The sequence below is a fragment of the Grammomys surdaster genome, unplaced genomic scaffold, assembly GCF_004785775.1.
Source record: "Grammomys surdaster isolate TR1022 unplaced genomic scaffold, NIH_TR_1.0 164, whole genome shotgun sequence".
NCBI lineage: Eukaryota > Metazoa > Chordata > Mammalia > Rodentia > Muridae > Grammomys > Grammomys surdaster.
In genome coordinates, this window is record NW_021604612.1 from 5045565 (window position 1) to 5072103 (window position 26539).

The following is a 26539-nucleotide window of genomic DNA, read 5'->3' on the forward strand; positions in this document are numbered from 1 at the left end:
ACAGCCCCCCCACACACGCCTCACAACTCACCATCTTTTATCATAGTACAGTTTGCCGTCTTCTATCCGAGCCTCAAATCTCTGGGCTGGAGACTCCGCAGGCGTGGCAGGCAAGTGTTCAGGAGAGGACGGGGAAGCTGGAGGAATCAGAGATGCCAAGATGACAAGCAGACAAGTGAGCCTGGGCCTGAGCAAGGGGCCCAGCAATGCCACGCAGGAACTGATACACCAGTGCAGCCACAATCCCGACCTGCAAGTCCTTCAGCTGTATATGGAGGCAAAGTCACCGTGCTGCCTGGGTTGGGTGCAGTGGCTATTCACAGGAGCCACCGACTATCCCCAGGGGCCATTAGTGTTGACTGCATCAGTTTCTGCAATCTGGTCACCCCTCATCGCCAGGTCACCACACTGATTCTAAACTTAATGTGGACACCAAATCAGCATAGCTCACTCAGAACTTCTTGAATGTTTCAAGGGTGTACGGCCTACTAATGAGGACTAGGAACAGCCAGGGGGCCTCACCAGGGCCAGACCATCACTAGACTAGCAATACCACGGCTGAGCTCCAGAAAGCCCAAGACACTGACATTCCCTACGGTTTCGTGATTGGAACAGAAATGGTCCTGAACCTAATGTCCACCCGACACCCACACAGAAGGGAACCTTCAAGAGCCAATCAAAGGTCTCCCTTATAATAAATCCTACAGAAAGACAAAAACAGTGCAGCTGGCTTATAAAACAGCATGGGAGAGACACATTATGATTGCCTGTCATGACTTCTCCTAATTCACTCCTGGCAATCCCACATCCGCTTTTCCAATGACAGGTACAAAGACTGGCAATGTCATCGGGCACTCACCTGGTCTCTTGGGTGACTTAAGCTGTAGGAAGAATAACAACAAAAAAGTCTCAGAGAAAATCATCTTAGGAGCAACTTAAAGCATCAGAGATGTCATGGTGACTTTAACAAGTGACAGGAACTTACGTCACACGTGAGCTTTCAAAAACATCCCACTATACCTTGTTCAGCGTTCTCAGGTCCTCCATGATCTGCTCGTCTGTTAACAAGTAGTTAAGCTGAGGTGCGGAGAGTTAAAGGAACACACGGCTTCCCAGGAGACAAAGGTACACAATGCCCCCGACACTTTGGGACCAGAGAGGCCCAGGCTACATAAAGGCTGTTTTCAAAGTTAGAGCTCGCCTCCTTAAGAGGTTGACTCGCATGCTCAAAGTCATCAGGCATAGAGAAGAACTCAACATGCCCCTCGTGAAAACTGCTCTGAGGGGAAGGGAAGCTGTTCAGTAGATGTGGGCAGTGGTGGGAACACGGGACGGTAAGGGGATGATTTCATCTCAGGGTAGAAAACACTGCCGCTCACAAGTTTGAAGCTTCCCAGGCATACAAGGGAAGTCTAGGCTCAGATCATGCTGTGAGGGGAAAGGCCTGGAGCACACCCTCTGCTGGCCCAAAAGTACAGACCACTCTGGGCAGACTGCTACATTTAATCTTCCCAAGAGAGTTACCCCATGCTGGCCCATTGGCCATGTCTGTGGCTACACAGCGTCTTTCCATGAATACCCTACCTACTTGTTGTACAGTTCACGACCCACTCGTGTAGAGGCAGGTAACTGGTAGACACAACCCACTAGTATAGAGAGAAGCATGTAACTGGTAGACGACAGCAGTCTACAACCCACTAGTGCAGAGGCGGATAACTGGGGGCCAGGCCCGTCTGCAGCCCAAGAGGCAGAGGTGGGTAACTGGGACGACAGCAGACAGTGCTGTCCTCAGTTTACACATCTCACTGTAAGCTGCCCTGAGCTTGAAGGGGGTGTGAGAGCAAAGCTGTTTCCAAAAGAGAACCCTTCTACAGAACCATTTTCTGGAAATCTCTCCAACGAAGAGCAATAGTTGAAGACTCCAGTTCAAAATGGTGAGCCCGACCTGTGGGTAGGTGTCTCGAATATGCTTTCCCGACCAGTGTTGCGACTGTTTTGTGAGAATGTGACCCTGCACACGATCGAGCCGGCAAGCACAGGATTTCATGATTCAAGCTTGGCACAAACGGATATCAGGAGCCGGTTTCCTCCTCTTGTCTGGAATGGGGACAGGATCGTTTGGTCGCCTCCGCAGCTTTCTGGTCATGATGGGTTTCACTTCCATAGAATCTGTGGCAAGAATGGAGGGGTAAATCTATCCAACTGCCCCTGAAGCCAGCTGGAGTCCCTGCAGTGTAAGAACCTGTCCCACGGACACCCCAATCACAGCTGTGTGACCAAGCATGCTTATTAGTCTGCACAAGCCCAGGCAGATGCCCACGCCAGGCTGCAGGCCCCGTGCTTACCTGAGTCACGCTGCCTGAGCACCCACAGTCACGGGCTATGAGAAGAGGCAGGGGATCGGGCGGGGGCCTCACTTCTGCTGCTCCCTCCCACAGAGGCTGGGCGCTGAAGCCCTTTAAAGCCCCTGACCCCAGACACGGTGTTATATGACGTCTTTGTTTACACACTCCCAGCTTTCCTCTTCATCACCCTTTGTATCTACTGGAGGTCAAGACTGATATGAAGACAGGAAACGGGGCCGCCTTTCATTCTGGATTTCTCTATGAGGCTTGGGTGGATGGACTAACACAGGGAAAGCCACTTAGATCTGCTCTCCCCAGGGGGATGGGCTAGCCTGGCACCTGGGTCTGATTCTGCTAAAACCAGCAAGACCTGCTATTCCAAGCTTCAAACGTCAGCTTCTATGAGTCTGTCAGCGAGCCAAAGAGCTCAACTAGGGCAGCACAAAATCAAACTCACAGGTCTGAAGCTCACACCCTGGAGTGTGACAACGCTGCAGACGACACCTGAGCAGGACACGTCTCAGTCATGTAGCCTCCAAACAGCTAACTCAACTGCCTTGCACCGGGAGCCTGCACCGGGAGCCTCCCCAGCTTCTGTGAGACAGAGAGTCCCACTGGATCTTCCTTCACTAGTCCAGTTCCTACCCATCCATTCACCAGGAAATCCACCAGAGTCTGGAAGGGAACACTGAAGACACAGTGGGTGCTAGTCAGTCTGGGGCGCTGCCTGGCAACACTAGCCCCACAGTAACAGGCCTTTTGTTCTGCACCCCCAGGCTGCTCGCTCACTTCCTGCCCCTCCCCAGGGGCCCTTCAAACTTCCCTTTAACATACTTAACCGTAAAGCAAGCTCACCCACTCATCTCCCTCCTAAGGGGAATGAATCTAAGGGAGTGAGCTAACCCCAGAGCAGAGGCAAAAGGACTGGTTGAGCAGAGGCTGGGAGACAGGGGAGGAGGTCACTAGAAGTTCCATCCCGACGAGGGGATGAGTCCACCCACCGTCCTCCTGCACGGCAGTGACTACAGTTAACTAGACAGTCTCTGGGTCCTGAGATTGTCAGTTGCCACCAGGAAATGACAGATAAAGCGGGGAGCCGGCTCAGCTGGTGAGGGATGTGACCCAGGGGTAGAGCACTAGCCCGGCATCAGGAAGGCCCTGGGTCTACCCCCCAGTTCTTGAGATGAAAAAACTTTGTTTAGCTATTGGGGTAAAAATAACTGCAATGATTTGAAGCACACACTTGAGGCTTGCAGCAGACCGAGTGTGCGAGACGGGACCCCACAGGACAAACAGCCTCATCCATCTCCAGGAGGCTGGCAGCTCACCCATGCTGCCACAAGTCACTGCTGCACATGGAGGGAAGAGCAGGAATTGTGTTTGGAGGCCAAACCATGCTCGAAGGCCAAACCATGGAACAAAGGGATCAACTTCCAAGAGAAAGAAGTTGCCTAGGACAAGGGGCTGCCGTTTAGACGGAATCCGGCCACCGCAGGTCAGGTCACCTCGTCCCCTCCCTCTCAGACCTTTCTGTGCATCTTCCCCTGACTTCCAGAGCCCCTTTCACACCGGAGCATCAGGCACTGCTTCACACAGCCAGACTACAAGGTGCCTGTCACATCTTTACCTTGCCTTAAACCTGGAAGATCTGGGAACTCTCTAAATGCTGTCTCCCCCAGGACAGATCAGTGAGCAACCCCAACCTTCCTGACTCAGTGGGGTGGAAGGAGCCTGTCTAATGGATTTGACTGAGATCATGAGTACCTTCCAACAGGGGCTGGAGGGTTAGCGGACACCCTAGTGAGCAAATGTCAGGAAAACAACGAAAGCCAAGAGGCAACAAAATGGCTGACTAGTCAAGGGAAAGACAGATTAAAAGTGATCACGCCTCGGCTGAAAAGGCGGCCTGTTCCTGAAGAGGAGCCTGGTTCAGTTTCCAGCCCCTCCTCAGGCAACTCAGGACTGCCCTGAATGCCAGCTCCAAAGCCATCTGCTGCCCTCTTCCAGGCTCTAGGCAACGGCAAACATGTGGCATAAACATGTGCACACACAAGTGTGTACACACACACACACAAACACAAAGATAAATCTTGAGAAAAAAACTGCGTTTAACACCGTGATACCTTAAAGGGCACGAGATCTGCTTGGGTGTCTGGGTCACTTATAACCCTGGCCTCAATATCAAAGGTTCATATCGGCACACTCTGCTCACCAGAGAGTGGCCCAAGAGCCCATGGGCAGGCCCCGGGGGTGGGAAGGGCCGGCCCAGTCCCTCAGCAGCCCCCAGGTGAGCTGAGTCTGCAGGAGGCAGCAGGCAAAGCAGCCCCACCCACTTCCAGCACGGCTCACAGCAACTGCATGCACAACTGGCCCTGGTGTGCCCAGGAGGCTGAGGAGACCGAGTGTCTCCTGCTACTCCCATGGATCCTGGTTCTTAAGTGACAGAGCAGGCGGTCCAAAACACTTGCTTCCTATGGCCTCTCTTGCTGGCCTCTCCTCGACTTTTTTAAGAGACATCTCGAAGTTGAAGAGGCCATTTTAAGACATTGCTTACTTATGTGGACGGAGCTGGAAGCAGTCAGCTTGCTTCCATCCATCCAACACCACAGCGGCACCATCTGTGGAAGGCCATTATCCTTCCAGCGTCAGTGCCTCCCTCCCATCCTCCACCACCAGTGCTCTGCACGCCAAGGTACCAAATGGCTTGAGGAAGGACACCGGTACCTTTCTACACACAGGCGGTTTTAAATGCTTTGCTATCTGCCTTACTGCATTACAAATGACCTCCCTGTCTTTTCTGCCTCCTGTCTCAGTTCAGAAGCTGGCTATAAAACCACCTGGCCAGGGCCTGATGCCTGTCAGTAACTAGGACACCAAAGCACACATGAGGTGAGCATGTCCTTCCCTGCAGACGGGGTGGGATTTCCCACTAGCCTAACGGCAGCTCCCGAACAGCTGGAGGCTCTGGTAGAGTGATGAGGTCTCAATGCCAGTCACAACCACCATCAAGAAAACAGCATGCAGCTCAAAACATGTGGAGGGACCCCCACCAGACCCTGCCTCACTGTCATGGGGACCTGTGGAGGGGAGTCCGCCCGTGTGGGTCGGGTGGTCAAGCTGGTCCACGACACAGAGGGACCCACGGGCTGTAGCTGTCTACTTTCTGATTCCTGAAGACCCAGATGTCCTGCAGATCCCGGTTAAAATCAGCTGTCCCAGAGCCCCAGAACCTTCTGGACAGATGACAAAAACTAAGTTTCAGGGTGTGCAGAAGAACACACCACCTGTATGACCATGTGGCGAACTCAGTGCGGAATTGTAGTGCAGACCCTGCCAAGTTCTGAAATGGCGGTTCTCGCCAATGCTTTCTATCCTGTGATTCACCAGCCTGCAGACAGCAACGGAGAGTCGGCCCTGCTGCCTGTCTCTCCCCCCCACCCCACCCCCGTCTGTAAGGACGGAGGGACTGGTGCCTGACTGCAGCCGCGGTGCAGCCTGACAGAAACAGCGCTGACGGGTAAGCAGGTGGCCTGACGGATCTACCCCAACACCCACTTCATGATTTTCAAACCTCTCCCTCCCCTCCCACTCCCACCAGACCCTGCCTCACTGTCATGGGGACCTGTGGAGGGACATCAGATCCCAGCGAGCAGGGAGGAACCAGACTCTCAAAATACAACCGATAGAGGGAGCTGATCCAGAGACTTCTTAGCTTCCTACCCGCTGGCTCTGAGCCTCATAGCACTGCCTCGGAGAAGAGAGCCCCACCCACCTTCCTCATGACATCAGAGGACAACAGCCTTTTCTAATTGTAAGGATAGCAATCTCCAGGTGGCCCCCTAAGAAACTCAAAAGTAAGACACAAAGCAGCTGACTAGGAGCCAGGTAAGGCTCGAGCCTGAGTGTGCAATTGCTTCTAACAGCCTGCATGTGTCCTGCCTGTCCCGTGACACCCCGGGCACTCAGTGGAGAGATAAAGCAGCACCTGATGCGGGTGTGTGTGTGTGTGTGTGTGTGTGTGTGTGTGTGTGTGTGAAATGCTGCCGGAGTTGCGTCCCAGGCACGCATGCGAGGCGTGACAAGGGCAGCCCCCGGGCCCGGCTTCTGTACCTCCCGTCAGCTCCATTGTGAGCTTCTCATTCTCAATCATCTTCTTCTTCTCCTCCAGCTCGGCAATCAGGTTCTCCTTCAGCTCCACCTTCTTGTCTTCAAACTCCTTCACCGCCGCCTTCTTCTCTTTAATGTAATTCCTTTCCACCTGTTCCGTCTGACCGCAAGAGATGCAGCTGAGGTGAGGCGGCCGTGGGCGCCAGGCCCAGGCCAGCTCTGACCTCAGGAGCAGAGAAAGCCTGAGACTTCATTTCACCCACAGACTCATGGGACCAGAGGTCTTGAGGACAACCCCAACAGGTCCCCAAACCCAGCCCCATAACAGCACTGGCTTCCAAGGCACAGTGCTGCCTGCCACCTGGCCTGCCCCTCCCACATCACGAGTCCACAACAGAACTCAGTCCCTCCTCTCGAGAGCTAGGGGCTGCTCCTTTTGGAAGGACAATTTCAAGTGAAGACAACCCATTGCAGGGGAAGTTTCTACATTCAAAATCAACTGCACGAGACTAAAGCCAGACAGCTCCCTATCATGTTTGATCCCTAAGAACAAAAGCAACTATGGGCCACTCATTAGGCACCTGAACCCTCGAGTACTCAAACATCAGAATTAAGCTACTAATAAAAGAAAGAACCGCCTAAAAGCCGGCTTGTGGAACCTCACCACTGTCCTGGGTGATGGCTGTGGGCCGTCACTGGAACATATATGCCCTGCCTGGCCACGCCTACACTCGCCAAACTAATTTTAGTAGAAACACCTTCCAGTAACTTGAATTTGACAAACCAAAAAGCACCTTGTATGTCCGTCCCACTGGCCCCAAGGGCAGCCCATCATCCAAGAACCAGGCCCTTGTCTCAGCACCACTGCACGACCCTGTCTGTGACATGAAAGGAGACGTTGACTCCACATCACCTTCTGACCCATGAACACAAGACAGGTCTGTGGAGCAAACTCAGAGATGGGGCTATGGGGAACTAGCAAAGCACCAGGCTTATTCCAGGTCATAATATAAGGTCAATGGACAGACTGTGGGCTAGAGAGATGGGTTAGCAGGGAGCTCACTGCTCGTCCAAAGGACCGGAGTCTGGTCCCTGTGCCCACATTAGTGGCTCTCAACTGCCTGTAATTCCAGCTTCAGGAGATCCAACACCCTCTTCTGGCCTCCGAAGGCATACACATACATAAATTACATTTTAAATAAAAAAAAAAAAAAAAAAAAAAAACAAAAAACAAACAAAGAACAAGAACCGTCCATTTGCTGACAGAAAGCAAGGCCAGCAGACCAAGAGTCAGACTCTCCAAGGAGCCTACAAACGCAAAGGATCCTGGGTACTTACTTCCAGCTGGAGGAAGAGCTCTGAAAGAGAGAAAGACACGGTTAAGATTCGCCAGCCGCCATATTCCTAGATAGGGGTGTTGCGATTCACTGAGAGGCTTTGGCAGAGCCGAAGCCAGGGTCACCCCAGCCTGGGGAACCGTGGGCCTGGAAATCTGCTGTGTGCTTCCTTAACTCCTGGCACTCCTTAATTTTATGTAGCTTGGTACCTTTGGCCAATGAAATGGTGAGTTTCCTAAAGGCACAGACAATGTGCTGGTGACATCACACTGCTCAAACCAATGTGCACAATGCTTGAGAGCCCTGAACACACACTGTACAGCAGACCAGTGGCATTCCATGACACTGAGAGCATGAACTACATGGAGGCCAACACAAGGCCACGCCCCTCATCTCAGGTACAGACAAGCTAATCAAGGCTTGATGGATGCCAGCCTCCTCCACCAAGCAGACCAGGGCGAAGATGGACAGAGAACAGCTTTATGTAACGGTAGTCTTGCCTCGCCTTTCTCCCAGTGGAAGGTTCAGGTGTGTCATGGGGTTGCATTCTATGGGCCTGAGCGGGAGCACTGACCTGCATTCCGGATCCTCTCTCTGTACTGCTGATCCAGCTTCTTCATCCTCTTCTGATATTCTTGTAGCGTACCTGATGAGGCAGTCACAGGGACAGAGGCTCAGGGAGTCAGCTCTGCATACTCGCCTCTCCCAAGTCCCTTTCTAGCAAGGAGCCATCTAGAGAGCTGTGCCGGGGGAGGCACACAGCAGACACACTGGATGCCAGGGAGGAGGAACACAGCAGACACACTGGATGCCAGGGAGGAGGAACACAGCAGACACACTGGATGCCGGGGGGAGGCACACAGCAGATACACTGGATGCCAGGGAGGAGGCACACAGCAGACACACTGGAGACCACGCAGAGCTCCCCCCTACAACCTCCTCCCCCCACAATCTCCTCCAGGATGTGAGATGGAGTAAATGGGCAAGGACACCAGGTGACACTGAGCACCAGGCCCTATGGCCTAAGACAGCGGGCCTCACTCTCCTCATGACTCAGCCAAGTGGCTCACGGCAGTCAGATGGCGCAGGTGCAGACCCTGAAACCCCTGCTTGTTCACCCTCCCCAAGGCAGCTGGGATCAGCCCCCATCTGTAGGAAGCGCCTGCTGGTACAGTAACTGGCAGAGGACCAGGGCCCAGGAGCGCACCTCCCGGCAAGGAGGCACCGACGGGAAGCAGTGACACTGACAGGGACCCTAAGCCCTTCGAGGTGCTGCAGAGCCAGCAGCTGCTCTGCTCAGGCTCAGGCTGCAGCCAATGCTCGACCGCAGTCCCTTCTTCCTTCACTTGGTAGATGAAGGCAGAGCCGGGTCATGCCCCAGAGTCACATTCCTTAGAGAACGGTGACACTGTGTTGCCAGATCTTGGAGAGCTAGCTCTCAGTCTTAGGCTGCCAAGACTTTAGTGGCCACGATACTCAAAAGACACGGCCATGTCTTCAATTTCCCATGAAGAGAGAGCACTGTGGTGAAGCATGGGCTGGGCTCAGGAAGAAGAGAAAACTTGATTCCTTTGGTGACAATGCCCCCTTTCTTAGAAATGTTTTTTCCATTTGCATGTGCGCATGCCCATGCGTGTGCCTGGAGGTCAGAGAACATCGTTTGGAGTGAGGTCTCTCCTCCCACCATGTGAACCGTGGGGACCACAGTCATATCATGAGGCTTGGCGTCAAGCTCTGCTATCCACTGAGCCATCTTGCCGACCCACCTCAGCCTCTTAAAAAGACAAAGTTTATCTTAGGCACGGTGGTCTCTCAATCTATGCCCCAAGGCCCCAAGGGAAACTTCAAGAGAGTGTTCCATACTGAAAAGAGTGAAATATAAAAGTCAGGAACTCACTCTTTGATAAGAGACAGCAGCAGAACATGTACAGATGACTGAAACAGACCCGACTCAACCCTCACCCGAACTCCCAGACAGAAGTGAAACTTGCGGACTTCAAGGGCTTGCAGCAGGGACCGCTCTTGCAGCATGGGCCGCTGTGGAGCTGGGCCAAGGGCACACCTACCTTCCTGCAGCTGCTGCAGCTGCCTCTTCAATGACGCCAGTTTGTCCTGATACATCCTGCAAGAGAGGAAGGACTCAGCTCACAGGAAGGAGCAGGCAGTCCTGGAGATGCAATCGGTGGTCTTCAGGGCAGAGAAGGGAATCAGGCTGAAGAGGTTTGAGGTAGAGAGATCACAAAGAGATACCTCCTGCACCCCTCAAGCGTGTGCATCCCCGTTAAGCCGTGTGAACTGCACGAAGAGCCGCAGGCCCTAGCGAATCCCTACAGTACACGGTAAGCAAGAGCAGAGGAAGAATGGCAAAAGGAGGCTGAGGAGACAGGGTAAGACCGCTTGCCACCGGCCCTACCTAACGGCTGGAGTTCCACCTCTGGGACCAGCAGCACAGTGGAAGGAGAGAGCCGATCCCTGTAAGCTTTTGTCCGCCAGCCACAGGGCAACACGGTTTAACCCTCATAGTGCACAAGACAACATAGACGGCTGCTTCCTAAGGGATTTCCAAGGCTGGAATAAGGCGCCCTTAGCAAACCTGCTCTACAGACAGTGCAGCTGTGTAAGGGCCACGTCCACAACTCTTCCTGTCATGTGAAAGCCACTACCTTTCCGGGATCTCAAAAATAATGCTAACCCAGGCTAAATGCAGGATGGCTCTGCAGCCCCGGCCAGGCGAGAGCACAGAGCACACACAGCAATGTGGCCGGTGTACACCTCTCACACGCACGTCCGTCTGAGGACCACACACCAGCAAGCCCGTCTGCGCTGGGAGTCTGGGCATATCACATCTGGGGCAATACTTCTGCTTGTACATGAAAAACTCCTAGCCACTCAGTGATAACAACATAGGCCTTGGAGAACATGATTCAACAAGACCCTTTCATTCCTCAAAAAGGCCGACAGATATACAGACCGCTCTCCTCATAACATTGAGAGGCCCGTGGCTGCTCTCAGAGGGAAGGCTAGCCCTAATGCACAACTCACGTTCACCATGATGGAAGCAGGTTTTGTCCCAGTGGCTGTCTAGCTTAGTAAGTATGAAGGAGGCACGGTAACCAAAAGCTTATCTCTAAAACTGTTGCTGAGCGGGGCTGGCTCTAGAGATGGCTCAGGGCTTAAGGGCACTGGCTGCTCTTCCAGAGGACCTGGGTTCGGTTCCAGCACCCATGTGGCAGCTGACAACAGTTTGTAAGTCCAATTCTGTAAGGCCCTCTTCTGACCTCCGAGGGTACTGCATACACGGTACACAACATGTAGGCAAAACACCCATGTACATAAAAGAAAAATAAACAGATCTTTAAAAAAAAAAACAATTCTGAAACATGGCAAAGACAGGTGAGGACAGTGTTGGAGAAGTCTGTGGAACCCAGGGGATCAAGTCCCCACCACACAGAGGGAGTAGGCAATTCTGAGTCTCTCCTGGAAAGGGACTGCTTTCAGAATGAAAAAGGAATGGGGGGTGGGGACCAGATCTACGGACATCACATCCACAGAGAAGAGTCTGTGAGAACAAGTTTCAAGCAGACCAGACTCATCCAGTAAAAAGCTGGCAGAGCAGAAGGCCCAGGCAGAGTCTCAGGTGCAGCTGAGTGCACACACATGAATTGTTAATGTGACTTTGCCCGGCCACGGTCACACCTGGGTGAGTTGCTCCTCTGGGTTGAAAAGGACAGATGCTAGAGAGATGGCCATGCACACGTGAAAGGAGAAGCCAGAGGGATGAAATGGGGACCACCCAGCCTACAGGAGCTTAAGGGTTCAAAACCAAGAGCCTCAAAATAGACCCAGTCACCACTTCCTAAAAACTCGGTGTGGGGCCTCATAACCTGTGACCCAGGACTTGTGGGAATGTGAGTTCAAGGCAGCCTTAGGTAACAAATGATTCCCAGATGAGCCTGAAACTCCATGTGACCCTCTATCTCAAACATGACCTACACAACCATTCGTCTGGGCACAGATCAGGTAGCGGGTGGGACGGCGGCATGCCCCTGAGGTGAAGCTACTTGGAAGGCCGAGGTAGGAGGACACCAGTCGGGCAACCTGGCAAGACTTGAGATTTGTTTCATGGTCATGGGTGATGGTGTGTTCCTCTTTAAAAACTAACAACAGCTAGGTGATGGTGGTGTGCATGTTTAATCCTAGCGCTGGGGAGCCAGAGGCTGGCAAATCTCTAAGTTCAAGGCTAACATCGTCCGAGGAGCAAGTTCCATGACAGCCAAGACTACGCAAAGAAACTCTGTCTCAAAAAAATGAGTAAATAAAAAATAAAAAGGCCAGGTGTGGGGGTGCACACTGTCAATCCCCATACTCGGTGAACTGGAGATTAGTCCAGTCTCAAAACAACTCCCTGAATCCCCTCAGCAAACAGTCAGGGCTTTAGCTGACTATGAATGAAGATGGTGGAAGGGCTTTCGTGAATGTGTGAAGGCAAACAGGCGGTGTGGCGGGAAGGAGGTGGCAGCCTGCTCCCTCTATCTCCAGGACACTCGGGACACCCAGCATATGGCCTACAATGTAGGGCAGGGGCTGGGGGCCTACTACCCATTTTCCTGGGTACCAGTTTTCACAGCAATTCTAAAGGCCCGACCGCCCGGCCCCTCCCCGCCCCCGCCCCGCCATGTCCATCATGACTCCTGCTAATCTAGCCTCCGAAGAAGTTCCTAACAGGAAAGCCCTTAGAGATGACCAGAGAGGGAGATTACAGAAACATTTGTGCTTTGCAAGCACTGGGGTCAAAAGCAGTCTCTGTGAAGACTGAACCGCCTCTGTATTCCAGGGAAAACGCACAGGGGCGGGCTACTCACTGTTCCTTCGTCTCCACATACTCTTCCTCATCGTGCTTCGCCAGGTCGGTCTCGCTGGCATCCTCGGTGTCTGGTGAAACGAGAGGGGAGAGGCGGCGGTTACCATCAGGCTCACAGAATCGGCATCATGGCAGTGTAATTAGCAGGCTTCTAGGAGAAGAGTGAGTTTCTATCCAATGTGGGTCTGCATAAACCTACTAATAAAAAAATGTGTGTGTGTGTGTGTTTGTGTGTTTAAAACAAAAAAGAGAAATGCCACTCCAGCCTGGGTGTATGCTGAGAATGTACTTTAATATAATGCACAGTAAGAGGGCACGCCAGACAGTCCGGACAGAGGCCACAGAGCGACAGTGGAACAGAGTACAGCTCAAGAGGAGGTCTGGGCATGCGCACGCCCGTCCCATCACATGTTAGATGTATCCAGTGAAAAGGAGACCATCCCCACAGCAAACTCATTTCTAATAACTGAACCCATTTCCCAAGTTAACAGGTTTAAAAACAAACAAACAAACAAAACAGGAGCCGGGGCAAGATGCTTTTTGTTAAATGTTTCAAAACCTTGTATTTAAATAAATTTTAACAAAGGGGCCGGAGGCATGGCTCAATAGAGCTCACTATTCTTTACAGAGGATATGGGATTGCCTCCCCAACACCCATATCAGATGGCCTATAATGTCCTGGAACTGCAGCTCCAGGGGATCTGGCACCCTCTGCTGGTTTCAAAGCGCACCTGTACACGTGGCGCACATGAATTCATATAGATACATTTAAAAAGTAATGAGTTAAAAAACATTTTCAGTTACATTTGTTTTATGTGTATGAGTGTTCTGTAGGCGCACCCTCTGCATGCCTGGTACCCACAGAGGTCAGATGACGGCTGGAGCTGTAGTTACAGATGCAAATGTAACTTTGATTCACCTGACGCTGCCTGTCATCTTACTGCCTCCTCCTTAACCTCGGCCTACTCCTGGAAGCCTCTAGCCTCTGTCCATCTAATCAGACCTAGAATGTTTTTCAGTCTCTGAGACTTACTGCTGAACAAACTCTCGCCCTTTCTTATTCATTCTGGCTGGATGGTTCAACCCTCCTGTTCAGACCCAAACTCCTCTCCAGGCTGTCTGGTTTCCATCTGGCTTCGGTCAGTTTCTGAGTGAATGGCTCTGCTTGGCTTCATTCTAATTTTGGCAACGTCTTCAGCTCCTTCTCATTCTGTGGCTCGTTCTGTCTTCACCTGTGTCTGGCTTGCTCTTTCTTCAACCTGTCTCCGTAAAACTGTCCCAGGAAAACTGCCCCCTTCTTTTCTTCTTCTCTGGGCTGCTCTTAGGTACCCCTTTCCCTCTCATCTCCTGAGAGTTGATTACATCCCATTCAGTCAAAATCTTTCTCTGATCCATCAATTTGTCTGACACTCAATTAGACATCACTTTCTTTCTTTCATTCTTTGTTGTTGTTGTTTTGAGACGGGGTTTCTCTGTGTAGACCAGGCTGGCCTCAAACTCAGAAATCCACCTGCCTCTGCCTCCCAAGTGCTGGGATTAAAGGCGTGAGCCACCACCGCCCGGCTAGACATCACTTTCAAATAGGGGTGCTTTCTTCTACAAACTGACTTTGCCTTCATTGTTTGGGATTAAGATATGTACTAAGGGTGTGTCTGTATTCAAACCAGAGGGATTAAAGGTGTGTGCTTAGACTGAGCCAAGCCAGTCTTTTTTTTTCTTCTTCAATAAATAACACAATCTCTCGATTCACAGTGTGATCAAATATCATCCTGCAACATATAGACAGTGGTGAGTCATTCAAACCTGGACCCTCAGAAAAATCAGTAAGTGTTCTAAACTGCTAAATTTAAGCAAATATCTGGATCCAATGGCCTGAATGGGGATCAATTTTGTCTTCACTGCACCCCCTGGTGGTCGTTACAAGAAGTGCATCTTTCACGTTGAAAAATCCCTGGTCTAAAACTTGCTTTTTACCATAGTTAAACCAAATGCACTCCGTTCCTTCAACTTTCTGCTCTGCATACGCTGCTGCGTTTTGAGAGGCTGTGGCAGACCCAAGTCTCCACGAAGCTACCTCCTTTCTTTCAGTGGAAGGAACTTTCACGGAGGTCCTGGCTAGAGCTAGCCAGCTGTTACTAGGCACTTGAGAGACGAGGTAGCTTTTTGCTTTTTTACAGCCCGACTTTGTGCCAGAATACTGTCCACTCCACCCATACAAAGGCCTCCCCTTGCCCCTTGTCCTTAGGCTTCTAGCTTCTCTTCCACCTAGCTAGTTCCTTCCTCAATCCCTCTGGGTGTCACACTCGCCAAAGGGTAAACAAGGTCCAGATTGAGATCTGAGGCTTGAGGAGCGATAACGCTAATGCAAAACTACTCGGTCCTGAAAACAAATCCCGACCTCGCCTTTGGCCCACTTCGCAGTGGCAGGACGGATTCCATTTGAGCCTCTCACACCTAGGAAGTGAGGACTCCATGCTACTCCGCAGGAGGTGGGTAAACAAGTCAGCTTTAAGGTCACAAAGCTGGGGGAGGTGCGGGCCAAATGAACACTTACACCTGCCCGATCCCAGGTCCCCAAGTGGGGCTAAGGGCTTTAAACATTTTGAGAAGCTGGGAAAGAGGAAAGGCAAGGCGGGCATCACTCCGACCCAAGTGCGGAAATGAGACACTGGGCTGGGGACAGTCTAAAAAGGACCCCCGGCTCTCCCCCCCCCCCCCACCCACAGCTCCTGAACCCCGATCCCCACCGCACCTTCGTCCGACTCTCGACCCCGACAGCTGCGGTCGTCGTCCTCGGCGCTCTCCAGTTCCTCGTCGTCCTCGGGGTAGTACTCCGGAGCGGGCGGCACTGCAGCCGGAGCGGGCGCCGGAGCCAGCAGCCCCGCGGCGCTCATGTCGCCGCCTCGGGCCCGGGCGGAGCGTGTCCCGCGGAGATCGCGGCCGCCTGGCTGCGCCCCGGACGGTCCCCGACCTCGCGCCGCTGGAGCCGCGGACTCCCGGTCTCCCTCGGCGCCGAGCTCCGCCCCCGGCGCCCGCGCTGGGCAACGGGGGCCTCGCGCACCCGGCTACTTCCGGGTCGTGTGCTGCCCGGTGACAGCCTGATCGAGCCGTCGTCGAGGCAGTGGGTGAAAAGCCGGGCTCCACGTTCTCGGACACGGCAGCGTCGTCATCTCTTGTCTTAAGAATCCTCGATCGGCCAAGGGAGAGGGGCGGAGGCAGGAGTCTCTGGAAGTCAGGCACATCCGTGGGCAGCCATGCCGCAGTCAGGACCCCGAAGTTGGGAGGACACTTCCGGAAACGGCCACCAGGCGGCGCCTGGAGTCAAAACTAAAGTGAGGATGGAAGCGACCTGATGGGCGGAGGCTTTGCAGAGCCCTGGATAGGTCTCTGATTCAAGCATGGTCTCTGATTCAAGCAGGTGAACGACTTAAACCGTTCCCATAGTGGGCTTGGAATCCTGGACAGCCAGAGTGTGTGTGATACAGAAAATGGGGTGTATGGTTGCGCCCCTGCCTTAATGCGGGCTTTATTAAAAATTACAATAAAGGCAAGTTGCTGCCATTTCATCCGCGGGTCAGGTGAATGTTATGTCCCGAGGCCTCGCCAGTGCTTTCTTTTGAATAGATTTACCGTGTAAGCTGTTCTACCGATTTTACAAATGATCAAAAGAGTTATCAGTCTCCTTTCAAAAAAAGAAACCAATGGTGTCCGTTTAGAATCCCAGTTCCAGGCTGTCCACGGGAGACCTGCCTTGTGTTTCCGCGAACACTAATCCCTGAAAGTATTTTGGCCTAAAGCAGTAACTTGCTGACTTGATCATTTTCACGTGAGTAAATAGAGCATTTCCCTCCAGGAACTACATTGGCTTAAATTCAGAAGCCAACGCTGGGCAAAGTAGCCTTTAGTCCTAGCACTAGGGAGGCAGAGGCAGGCTGAGTTCGAGGCCAACCTGGTCTACAATGCGAATTCCAGGACAGCCAGGGATACACAGAGAAACCCTGTCTTGAAAACAAACAAAAAAGACATGAAACTGAGTTTCTCCATGTGTTAATCCACATAGCCCTATACTCCCTGAGAAGAGGAACACAGTGTTACAGTTTTGCTTAGAGGAGGAGGAGGAGGAAGAGGAGGAGGACGAGGGGGAGGGGGAGGAGGAGGAGGGGGAGGAGGGAAAGGAGGAGGAGGAGGGGAAGGAGGAGGAGGAGGGGGGAGGAGGAGGAGGAGGAGGAGGAGGGGGAGGAGACCCACGGGTTCTGCCTAGTAGCTCATGACTATAATCCTAGGTGCCCAAGAAAATAAACGTAGGAGGTCAGAGCAAGATCAAGGCTTGCCTGGGTTTCAGAGTGAGTTCAAGGCCAGCCAGTTTAGTGAGACTGTGGTAGAAACAACAACAAGGAGGGCTGTTGATACATGGGAGTTGGTAGGGCACCTGCCCGGCATGCTGGAGACCCTAGCTTCGCTCCCTAATTGGAGAGGCAGGGAAGATGTGTCCAAAAAGAACCCCATTCAGTTAACTCAAATCTGCGCAGAAAACTGAACAAGCATCAAGGCCCGGCCGATGGGAACACAGGGGAAGTCGGGGTGGAGCCCAGGACAGTCAGTATTCTGCCTTTCACAGTCTCTGTGATCAAATGTTATTTCCAAATTGGCCCCTGGAGAGTCTTCTAAAAATGAGAACATTCGTTCTGGGTCCCATTTCTTTTGACATTTCCTATTTGCTACCTTGTTTTAATTAAATCTTGGCTCTCTTTGTAAGGGAGAGTTCCTCTGTGCAGAAATGCAAGAATGTCCAGAATGCAATGCTGGGACGGCTTTTCCAGCAGTTCAGGGATCTGAAACCCCTTCTCAACAAGAGTCTTTCTTCAAGCCCAGCCTCAGCAGAGGTTCTCAAAGCTGTCTCTTCTCCAAAGGATGAGGTCAGCTTCCTGTGTGTGCTTCTGCATGTGTGCATGTGTGTGCGCGTGTTAGATCACATGTAAACTATTTGTAATCCACCACACTGTGGGATCACAGCTCCCAATACTATTCCCGAAGCAGCAAAAATAATGGGCATCATTTTTCGAACTCAGAATTCATTGCTACAATGAAACAAAGGACAGTTGGGTTTGTTACTAAATCGTTACAAGAAGCTGGGGCTCTTTTTTTGTCCAATCTTGCTTGTGTTTAACTTGTATTTCTAACTTGGCTGATTACAGCCAGCCAGTGTTAATAGTCCTGCGTTTCTGTTTTTCGTGGATTACAGAGACACAAACAGCTGAATGATGACAATTTGTCCCTTATTTTCCATGAAGATGGCACAGCTGGCCCAAGGAGCAGTTTACTAAGTACTCCTTAGTGAAGAGGGAAATAAACTTTTTAAAAATTCCTCATGACTTTAGGCTCGACCAAATTTTATCATTGCCTGTAAAGCCTAAGTGTCCTTCAAAATCAAGCTTCATCCCTTAAAGTCATCCACCACTTCTCCCAAAAAGGATATTCAGTCAGACTATCCAGATGAAATTTGATACCCAAACAGACAATGTTTAGGATGCAACAACAGAGAGAGGGAGGGAGGGAGGGAGAGAGAGGCAGATAGACAGAGACAGAGAGGGAGGGAGAGAAAGAGAGAGAGCAGGTAGTTATTTTGACATGTTTGAGTCTCTAGGTTCAATCTCCAGTACTTAAAAAAAGTGGGGGGGGGGGGAGCCGGAGAGATGGCTCAGCGGTTAAGAGCACTGACTGCTCTTCCAGAGATCCTGAGTTCAATTCCCAGCAACCACATGGTGGCTCACAACCATCTGTAATGGGATCCGATGCTCTCTTCTTGTGTGTCTGAAGACTGTCACAGTGTACTCATATAAATAAAATAAATAAAATAAATAAATAGATCTTAAAAAAAAAATAGGTCAGTGTGTTATTATGCGCCTTTAATTGCAGCCAGAGGCAGGGGCAGGCAGATCCCTATGAATCCAAAGCCAACCTGTCCACATAGAGAGTTCTAGGCCAGTAGGCCAGCCTGGGCTACATAGTGAGGCCCAATCTCAGATAAATAAAAATTAATATTTTTGTAGTAGAGTGTTGATCAGGATTTCAGTGTCCACGTCTGATGAGGCTTAGGGTGAAAATGTGTTCCCGCAGAAAGCTGCTTTGAGCTTCCACCGTAAACTGAAACAACACAGCCATTTCCACAAAAAATATGAGACAGGTACTGGTGAACTTTAATCTCTGGTAAGCACTATGTTTCAGCGTGGCTTAGGATGGAGTCAGGTTATTGCAGGTTGCACTTGGGGTCAAAGCTCACCGGCCTTCTGCCTTTGCTTCATTAAAGCCTGTGGCCCTGAAAGATTCAGCTGGATATGCTTGCTGGAATTTTGCCAAAGTCAACGGGGTCCCTCTAACCCCAACTCCTCTAACCGTGGTAATCAACCCCCCCCCCTCGCTTCTGAGAGAAGGTCTAGCTAGATACCCCAGACTGGGTTCAAACTTGAGGCAATCTTCCTGCTTCTGCCTACAGAGTATTGGTATTCACATCGCATCCATTTTAAAATGTGCCCAGACCCTGTTAAGCACTTAGCTGGGCCCACAGATTTTTTTTTTTTCCTCTCGAGCAGTAAACTGAGGTCCCGCTGAACAAGGAAACGCAATTCCCTTGTCTGAGAGCTAGGAAACATTTACAAGCCCCAGGCGGAAAGCGTTCCTTAAGGATGACTAGGAGCTGTGAAAGGTCCAGAGAAAGACCCGATCAGCCCCACGAGCTCTCTACGGTGGTCTCCCAAGACAAGCCAAGGCATGGGGAAGAGAGCCACGAACTTTGACCCCCGAGAAGCACAAACAAGGCTGACCGCGCCCGAAGAGGGCCACGGGTGACCCAAGTAGAGAGAGCTTCCGCGTTTGAGAAAGCCACGCCCATCCGATCCCCGCCCACCACCAGCTCGGCCAATCCCCTGGATCCATCGACCGCTCGGGTTTCCCAGGCAAAGGTAATCGAACGCCTATATACGGCCTGGACCCTGAGAGCGGCGATCAGGGAAGGTCAGTAGAGAGCCTATCAGAGCATGGCTGTGGGCGGAGTCGAGGGCGGGGTCGAGTGGGGGCGGGGCGCGCTCCGCACAGTCGGGTGCGATTGGTCACCCCTGGCGGAGCCGCACCTCGGACAGCAGCCGCGGCGGCAGCCTAGGGTCCTGCGTGGAGAGTGGGGCGCGACGGGGACTCGCGGGCGGAGGCTGCACGCGGGGACTCAGCACGCGAAGACCCAGCACGAGAGCGACTCGGGGCACGAGTGAGAGGAGGCGGCGGCGCCGGGGTCGCGGGTGACAGCGCTGAGGTGAGAGCGCGGGCGCCAGAGTGACAGCCCGAGTGCCGGCGCAGCGGCCGCGAGCATCCCGGGAGCGGAGTTGCTAGCGGTTCTGCCAGTGCGCCGGGGGACCGGGAAGGACCGGGAAGGACCGGGACGGGGAGTGAGTTGGGGACCCTGAGAGGGATCGCGGAGAGTGAGAGGACCAGGATGGGGACAGGGACGGCGGGGTGAAGAGTGAACTCCGAGGGGGACTGCGGGTGAGCGAGGGGACCCGGAGAGAAATGGGGGGAAAGCAAGATGAGGAGGGGACCGAGAAATACCGCGGGAGAGTGAGAGGACCCCAAGACACCAAGACAGGACGGAGCAGTGGGATTAACGAGGCGACTTGAAGAGGGACTCCGGACCACGGGATAAGCGAGAGAACCCCAGAGGGACTGCGACAGTAGGGTGAGCCAGGAGATCCGCCCCAGATGGACCGGTGGGAAAAGCGGACGGGACCCAGAGAGGGACACTCAGAGAGACTGAGACTGCAGTCTGAGCAGGGTGACTTGAGAGAACCCAAGCAGCGGGATGAAGGAAGGGGACTCTAGAGGGACCGAGACGGAGGATAAGCAAAGGAGACTTCAAGGGAGGCGAGGGCAGTGGTTCTGAACCTGTGCCCTCCCAGTGGGCGTGAAGAGGACCTCAGGAAGGCTTAGGGCAGCTGAGTGAAGGGAGGGGTCCCCAAAAGGGGCCAAGACAGACGGGTGTGGACTGAGGGAGCCAGAGCAGAGACAGCACCGAGAGTCCAAGCAGAGCCGGGTGAGTGAGGTGCCAGAGAAGAGCCTGCGAGCGTGAGCATGGGTTTCTGACCTCGAAGCCAGGTACCTGGGGAAAAGCACCGGCAGTCTGGGCCCGAGTGGCATTGAGTGGGGACAGCTGTAATGCTGTCCTGGATAACACTGATGGTCCACTTCTGAGAACCCGAGGTCTCCCTTAGGGTTGAGCTCCTGGACGCTGGAAGGGGGATCATGTGATGGGCCCGGGAGTGAAAGACTTGAATCCCGAGGGCTGGCCAAAGGCTAGCCAGACGATTTGTAGAGATTAGAGCAACGCCTCACCTCTTCTAAACAGAAGGCTGGCTTCTCATCTCTTCCCTAAAGTTCCACCTGGAGGGTTCCTTGATGACAGATACGGGGGGGGGGGGGACCCAGAGGGGCTTACATCCATTCACCAGATCCCAAGTAGTTGGAGGGAGGGTTCTTTTAGAAGAGCTTTGGATTAATTAGGATGTTAATTTTAATGCCCTTAAAGCACCAGGTTTGTTTTTGTTTCGTTTCAGTATGGGCTTTTTATTTCCACTCCACAAGGAGTTAAGAAACTTTTTCCCACTTGGCAGCCTGTCCCTGTCAGTGTTTACAATGCACACTTAGGAGAACCAGGGCAGGTTTGTAGTTAGGGCAGTGTAACTTTGATGTGTCAGGCACAGTTGGAAGGTCACACTCAAAACAGTTGCTGGGGTCAGTAAATGAACGAATGGCACTTTCTAGTCAGGCTGAGGAGCCAGATATAGTCAAAGCAGACACTGTAGGTCTATCTCAAGGCCGGGACAAAGAGCTGAGGCAATAGAATAGTGCGGGGTGGGGGTGGGGGGTGGCAGGGTAGCCTTCTACTCTGATGCGTGTGAAAATACCGTGCCCCCTGTGGTGGTATATATTGACGTGGCCCCCAAGCCCCTCTGGAAGAGGCTCCCCATGCACTTTGCTTGGCCATCAACTTTATATTTGAAGATTTTTAAAGAATGATGATGGGTTATTTTTTTTCCCTTCAGTTATTTTGGGGAGAAGGTAGCATTTACAAAGCAGTGAGCTTTCAAAGAGATACTTTTATATATGGCTTGTATTTCCACTTTTTAAAATCCTTTTCTCTATTTCTAGTGATTTTTTTTCTTTTATCTTTCTTTCTTTCTTTCTTTTTTTTTTTTTTTTTTGGTTTTTTGAGACAGGGTTTCTCTGTGCAATCCTGGCTGTCCTGGAACTCACTCTGTAGACCAGGCTGGCCTTGAACTTAGAAATCCGCCTGTCTCTGCCTCCCAAGTGCTGGGATTTAAGGCGTGCGCCATGACAGCAGGACTCAGGGTGCTGAGACAGGATCTTTTTTTTTTTTTTTTTAGTTAGAGGCTAGCCTGGGCTACATTGTACCAAGTTAGCTTGGGTCTGAGACTCTGTCTCAAAAGATTGAAGAAATATTTTGCCTGTGTTTAGTACTAGACAGCTGCCTCAAAACTATAGTGTATTATTCCTAGTAGACACAATGTAGGGTTGGGATAACAAGGCCCTGGACTTGATCCCCAGAACAACAGCAAAAGAAAAGGCTTGCCTAGATCTGCTGTTGATTTGTTTACATGCAGAGAGAGAAAGAGCATCAAAGCCAGGCCAATGCCAGGCAAGTGACCTTCCCACTGAGCCACACTGCCAGCCTCGATATCATTCCCTTCCAAGATCAAGGACTCTGAAATGGTTTTCAGCAGGGCAGCAGTAAATGAAAGGCTTGCTCTGTCAAGGCAGCTCTTGTGATGCTGGAAATCCCACCCTCAACGAATCCCACCCACTAGGAATCCACCTGCTAGAGATCCAGCCCTGTGAAACTCAGTTAATACTGAGAACAGGACCAGCCGCAGCAAGCACAGATATTTTTTCAGAATTCAACGAAGAACTAAAGTTAATCTGGGTGGAGTAGAGGGTGGGGTGGGAAGTGGGGTATGGGGAGGGGGAAGGGGATTAAGCCAGTTAACTCCTGTGTCTACTCATCCTGGGGGTAAGGCATGAGGGGCGTGAGGTGCTCTGAGTGGGAAGCCCAGCCCCAGCCCTTCCAGGAAGTTCTAGAAGTGTCTGACCGTGAAAATGGTTTCTTCTATCTTGTAAGCTCACTTCTGACTGGTGCGAATGGTCATAGCTAAAGGCAGAACAATAAATGTGTTTCCTTGTATGAAAAGGAAGTACCCGGCTCCTCTCCTGAGTCATCACCTAGGCAGCCCAGGCAGCCACTTTATGCTATGGTGTTGACCCAGAGATGGAGGAGTCGGACGAGGGGAGTAAAATTCTTCGTGATAAGAGGAGTCCATCATGTTCTTCCCTGGGAAGGGGGTGTGAAAGGGAAGGGATATGTGTGTGAGATCTTGATACGTTTGTTCATTTAGAAGGCTTGTCTCCTCCTTAAAAACTACCTCGACAAGAGATTCAGATGAGGCCTTGCGTGCTCCTCACCTTAGTCGCAGGCTAGCTGGAGCCCAGGAGACCTAATAACCCATTTAACACCTTTCCTTACTGCTTGAGTCCTTCACAGTCGATCCATTGTACTCTCGGAGGCTGCCTGGCTATCTAGCGTGGCTTAACAGGCAAGCCAACCTGAACAAGCATCTTCAGTGCTTGCCAGCATTCATAAACCCATGGGTCTTCCGTAGATCAGGGTGTGGGCGTGGAGCAAGAACTGGAGAGCTGACGCAGGACGATCACCAAGTCTTACTTGCACGCGTGTGTTACATACAGACACATTTTCCCTTTAGAGTGAATATTCTCCCAGTTTAAATTTCTTTCTTCTCCCCCCCCCCAAAAAAAACCACAAACAGATACACACATATACACACAGACCATGATGGTTTGTATATGCTCGGCCCAGGTTGTGGCACTATTAGAAGGTGTGGCCCTGTTGGAGTGGGCGTGGCCTTGCTGGAGGAGGCGTGGTCTTGTTGGAGGAGGTGTGTCACTGAGGGGGTGGGCTTTAAGATCCTCATCCTAGTTGCCTGGAAGATTCTGATAGTAGCCTTCAGAGGAAGATGTAGAACTCTCAGCTCCTCCTGCACCATGCCTACCTGGATGCTGCCATGTTCCCACCTTGATGATAATGGACTGAATCTCTGAACCTGTAGGCCAGCCCCAATTAAATGTTGTCCTTGTAAGAGTTGCCTTGGTCATGGTGTCTGTTCACAGCAGTAAAACCCTAAGATACAGACACATATAGACAAACACAGAGAGAGACAGACATATGGGCACACAGAGACACATATATGCACATACACAGAGACACACACATACACAGACAGATATACACATACATACACACACATACATAGACACACAGAGACACAGACACACACACACACACACATACACACAAGAGGAAAGATCCTGTCTTAACATGTTTTGGAAATTCCTGAGAAAACATTTTTCAATTTGTTCTTCCCTCAGGGAGAGAATGCCTACAATACACAGTAGTTTTGGAGTTATTTGAGGGGTGTATTTTGGCTTGGATGACTTGACTTGTGGTGGGCTAGCCTTGTCTCACATTGAATTGGCTGCTTTCCTGCTTGTGGTGATGATATGTTTAGCTCTCAGCCCGATGGATTCTATGCCTGAGTCCATCATCAAGGGTTCTGTGAGCTGACCTCTCACCTCCATGAGGAAAGGAAAACTGAACTCGCCTTCAGTGCTATATTTTAAATATCATAATTAATGAATAAAATATTCATTGGAAGAGTCCAACTCCAGTTTCTTCCACTATTTTGAAGGAAACCTTTTATTCCTGGATTAAACTGAGACTCTATAGTATATACTCATTTTTTAAAATTTTTTTCTTATATTCGTTTATCTACTGTGTGTATGTATAGGCTCATGTTTGTGCGGAGGTCAGAGGTCAACTTGCAGAAGTTGGATCTCTTCTTCCATCACGTGGGTCCCGGAGATCAAATTCATGACATCAGGCTTGGTGGCAAGCGCCTTTAACTACTGAACAATCCCACCAGTCCTATGCTTAGTTATTTCTTTTATAAGCAAGGACTTTTTTATTTATTTTATTCTATATGTATGCGTGTTCTTTCCTGAATGTGTATGTCTGTGCTGTTGCTGTTTCATTCACTTTAGAAACTTTTTTTTGTTTTGTTTTGTTTTTTCGAGACAGGGTTTCTCTGTATAGCCCTGGGTGTCCTGGAACTCACTCTGTAGACCAGGCTGGCCTCGAACTCAGAAATCCACCAGCCTCTGCCTCCCAAGTGCTGGGATCAAAGGCGTGCGCCACCACTGCCCAGCGTTTTAACGTTTTTTAATTCAATTTTTAACGAGTATCTTTTATTTATCCTTTGACCACTCCGTAAGAGTATACAATACAGCACGATCATATCCAACCCCATACACCCTCCAGACACCCTCCAACATGTCTGCCTCCCACCTTCATGTCCGTGTACCCCTCCACTACCCACCCTCCCCCTCTTCCACGCTCATGCATGCGTGCGTAGGTGATCCACTGAGTGTGTAGGTAGCCATGGCAGCGGGGAGTTCAGAGTACAACGGCCCTGTCAAGCCTGTGAATGTCCAGCTCACATTCCCGCCCCTTCCACTTCACAGCCCTGCCCTTTTCCCATAGCCACGCCCATTCCCCATAACCTTCTCACAGCCCCGCCTCATCTTCACAGTCCTGCCCCATCACCACAGCCCCGCCCCGTTCACCTCACAGCCCCACCCCTTCCTCCTCACAGCCCCTCCTCTTCCTCTAGCACTCACGTGGTTTCCGCTCCTTTTTCCGTCAGTGCTCCTGGAGCCTCAGAGGCCTGGGAGGCACCTGTGATGCCCATGTCTGTCTTAGGGCGGGTCACCCACCTGTCACTTAGTGTCAGGACTGTGTCGGGTTATGAGTCTGCTCATTCACTGCCACCCACTTCCGGGAGAGGCACTAATCATGGGGATAAACACGAGAGTTTGTTTTTTGAATGTGTAAGTACACATATTTTATTATTGTATTGATCTAGATGATGGGGTGCCAACTCAGGACCTCAAATATACCAGGCGAGTGGCCTGTCAGGGAGCTACAGCCCCTCCACAGATATTTTCAAATACTATATTGACATAGCTTTTAAGTGATCTGGGTGGAGATTTAATAATAGAGATAGTTAAAAGGCGGTTTGTGAAACTTTGTTTATTTATTTATTTATTTATTTTGTTTTTCGAGACAGGGTTTCTCTGTGTAGCCCTGGCTGTCCTGGAACTCACTCTGTAGACCAGGCTGGCCTTGAACTCAGAAATCCGCCTGCCTCTGCCTCCCAAGTGCTGGGATTAAAGGCGTGCACCACCACTGCCCTACTGAAACTTTATAGTTTTATTGTCTCTGAAAAAATTATTTTTCTGGTTTTGGCTTGGTTTGGTTTTGTGACAGGGTCTTATTCTATAAGCCCAGGCTGACCTTGAACTCTCAACAGTCTCTCCTTTCAGCTCCCCAAGTTCTGGGATTACAGGCGTGAGCCACTGTGCCTGGCTTGCAAAATTCATCCAGACTTTGTATGCAAGGCCCCTGTTTCCATGTTTCTCACTGCCTGGCCTGTGAGCTAAGGAAACAGATAGGCAGCACATCTTTGCACAACCTGGACAAGACCGGTGTCACTCTTCTTTGCACACCCCAGGGCAAGTGTGAAGCATGAGATAGGAAGTGTGCTCACTACCCATAAGAACGAGGAAGTGAACTGATGATCCTCAGATGAATCGGTCATATTTATATCTCCTTTCTGGTTCTCGAGGGCTAAAGTTCATCAGAAGGATGTGAAGGGGGCAGGGGCTGTCAAGATGTCTCAGTCTGTTGAAGCACTTGC

At 51.3% G+C, this 26539-nt stretch overlaps 2 protein-coding genes across 2 annotated transcripts in view; one reads left to right on the forward strand and one right to left on the reverse strand.

Moving 5' to 3' along the window:
- Suds3 (SDS3 homolog, SIN3A corepressor complex component) overlaps window positions 1–15557 on the reverse strand; it is a 22410-nt gene extending 6853 nt beyond the window's left edge. The window contains exons 1-10 of the mRNA XM_028765428.1: window positions 15403–15557; window positions 12652–12721; window positions 9856–9911; window positions 8364–8435; window positions 7791–7810; window positions 6456–6612; window positions 2074–2169; window positions 1021–1082; window positions 860–881; window positions 32–137 (exon numbers count right to left, since the gene is read on the reverse strand). Coding sequence (XP_028621261.1) covers window positions 32–137; window positions 860–881; window positions 1021–1082; window positions 2074–2169; window positions 6456–6612; window positions 7791–7810; window positions 8364–8435; window positions 9856–9911; window positions 12652–12721; window positions 15403–15544 — 803 coding nt within the window. The 5' untranslated portion in view covers window positions 15545–15557. The remainder of the gene's footprint in view (window positions 1–31; window positions 138–859; window positions 882–1020; window positions 1083–2073; window positions 2170–6455; window positions 6613–7790; window positions 7811–8363; window positions 8436–9855; window positions 9912–12651; window positions 12722–15402) is intronic.
- Window positions 15558–19829: 4272 nt separating this feature from the next.
- The window catches only part of Taok3 (TAO kinase 3), a 154184-nt gene continuing 147474 nt past the window's right edge, over window positions 19830–26539 (forward strand). The window contains exon 1 of the mRNA XM_028765382.1: window positions 19830–19953. The gene's annotated coding sequence lies outside the window, so the exon portion shown is untranslated. The remainder of the gene's footprint in view (window positions 19954–26539) is intronic.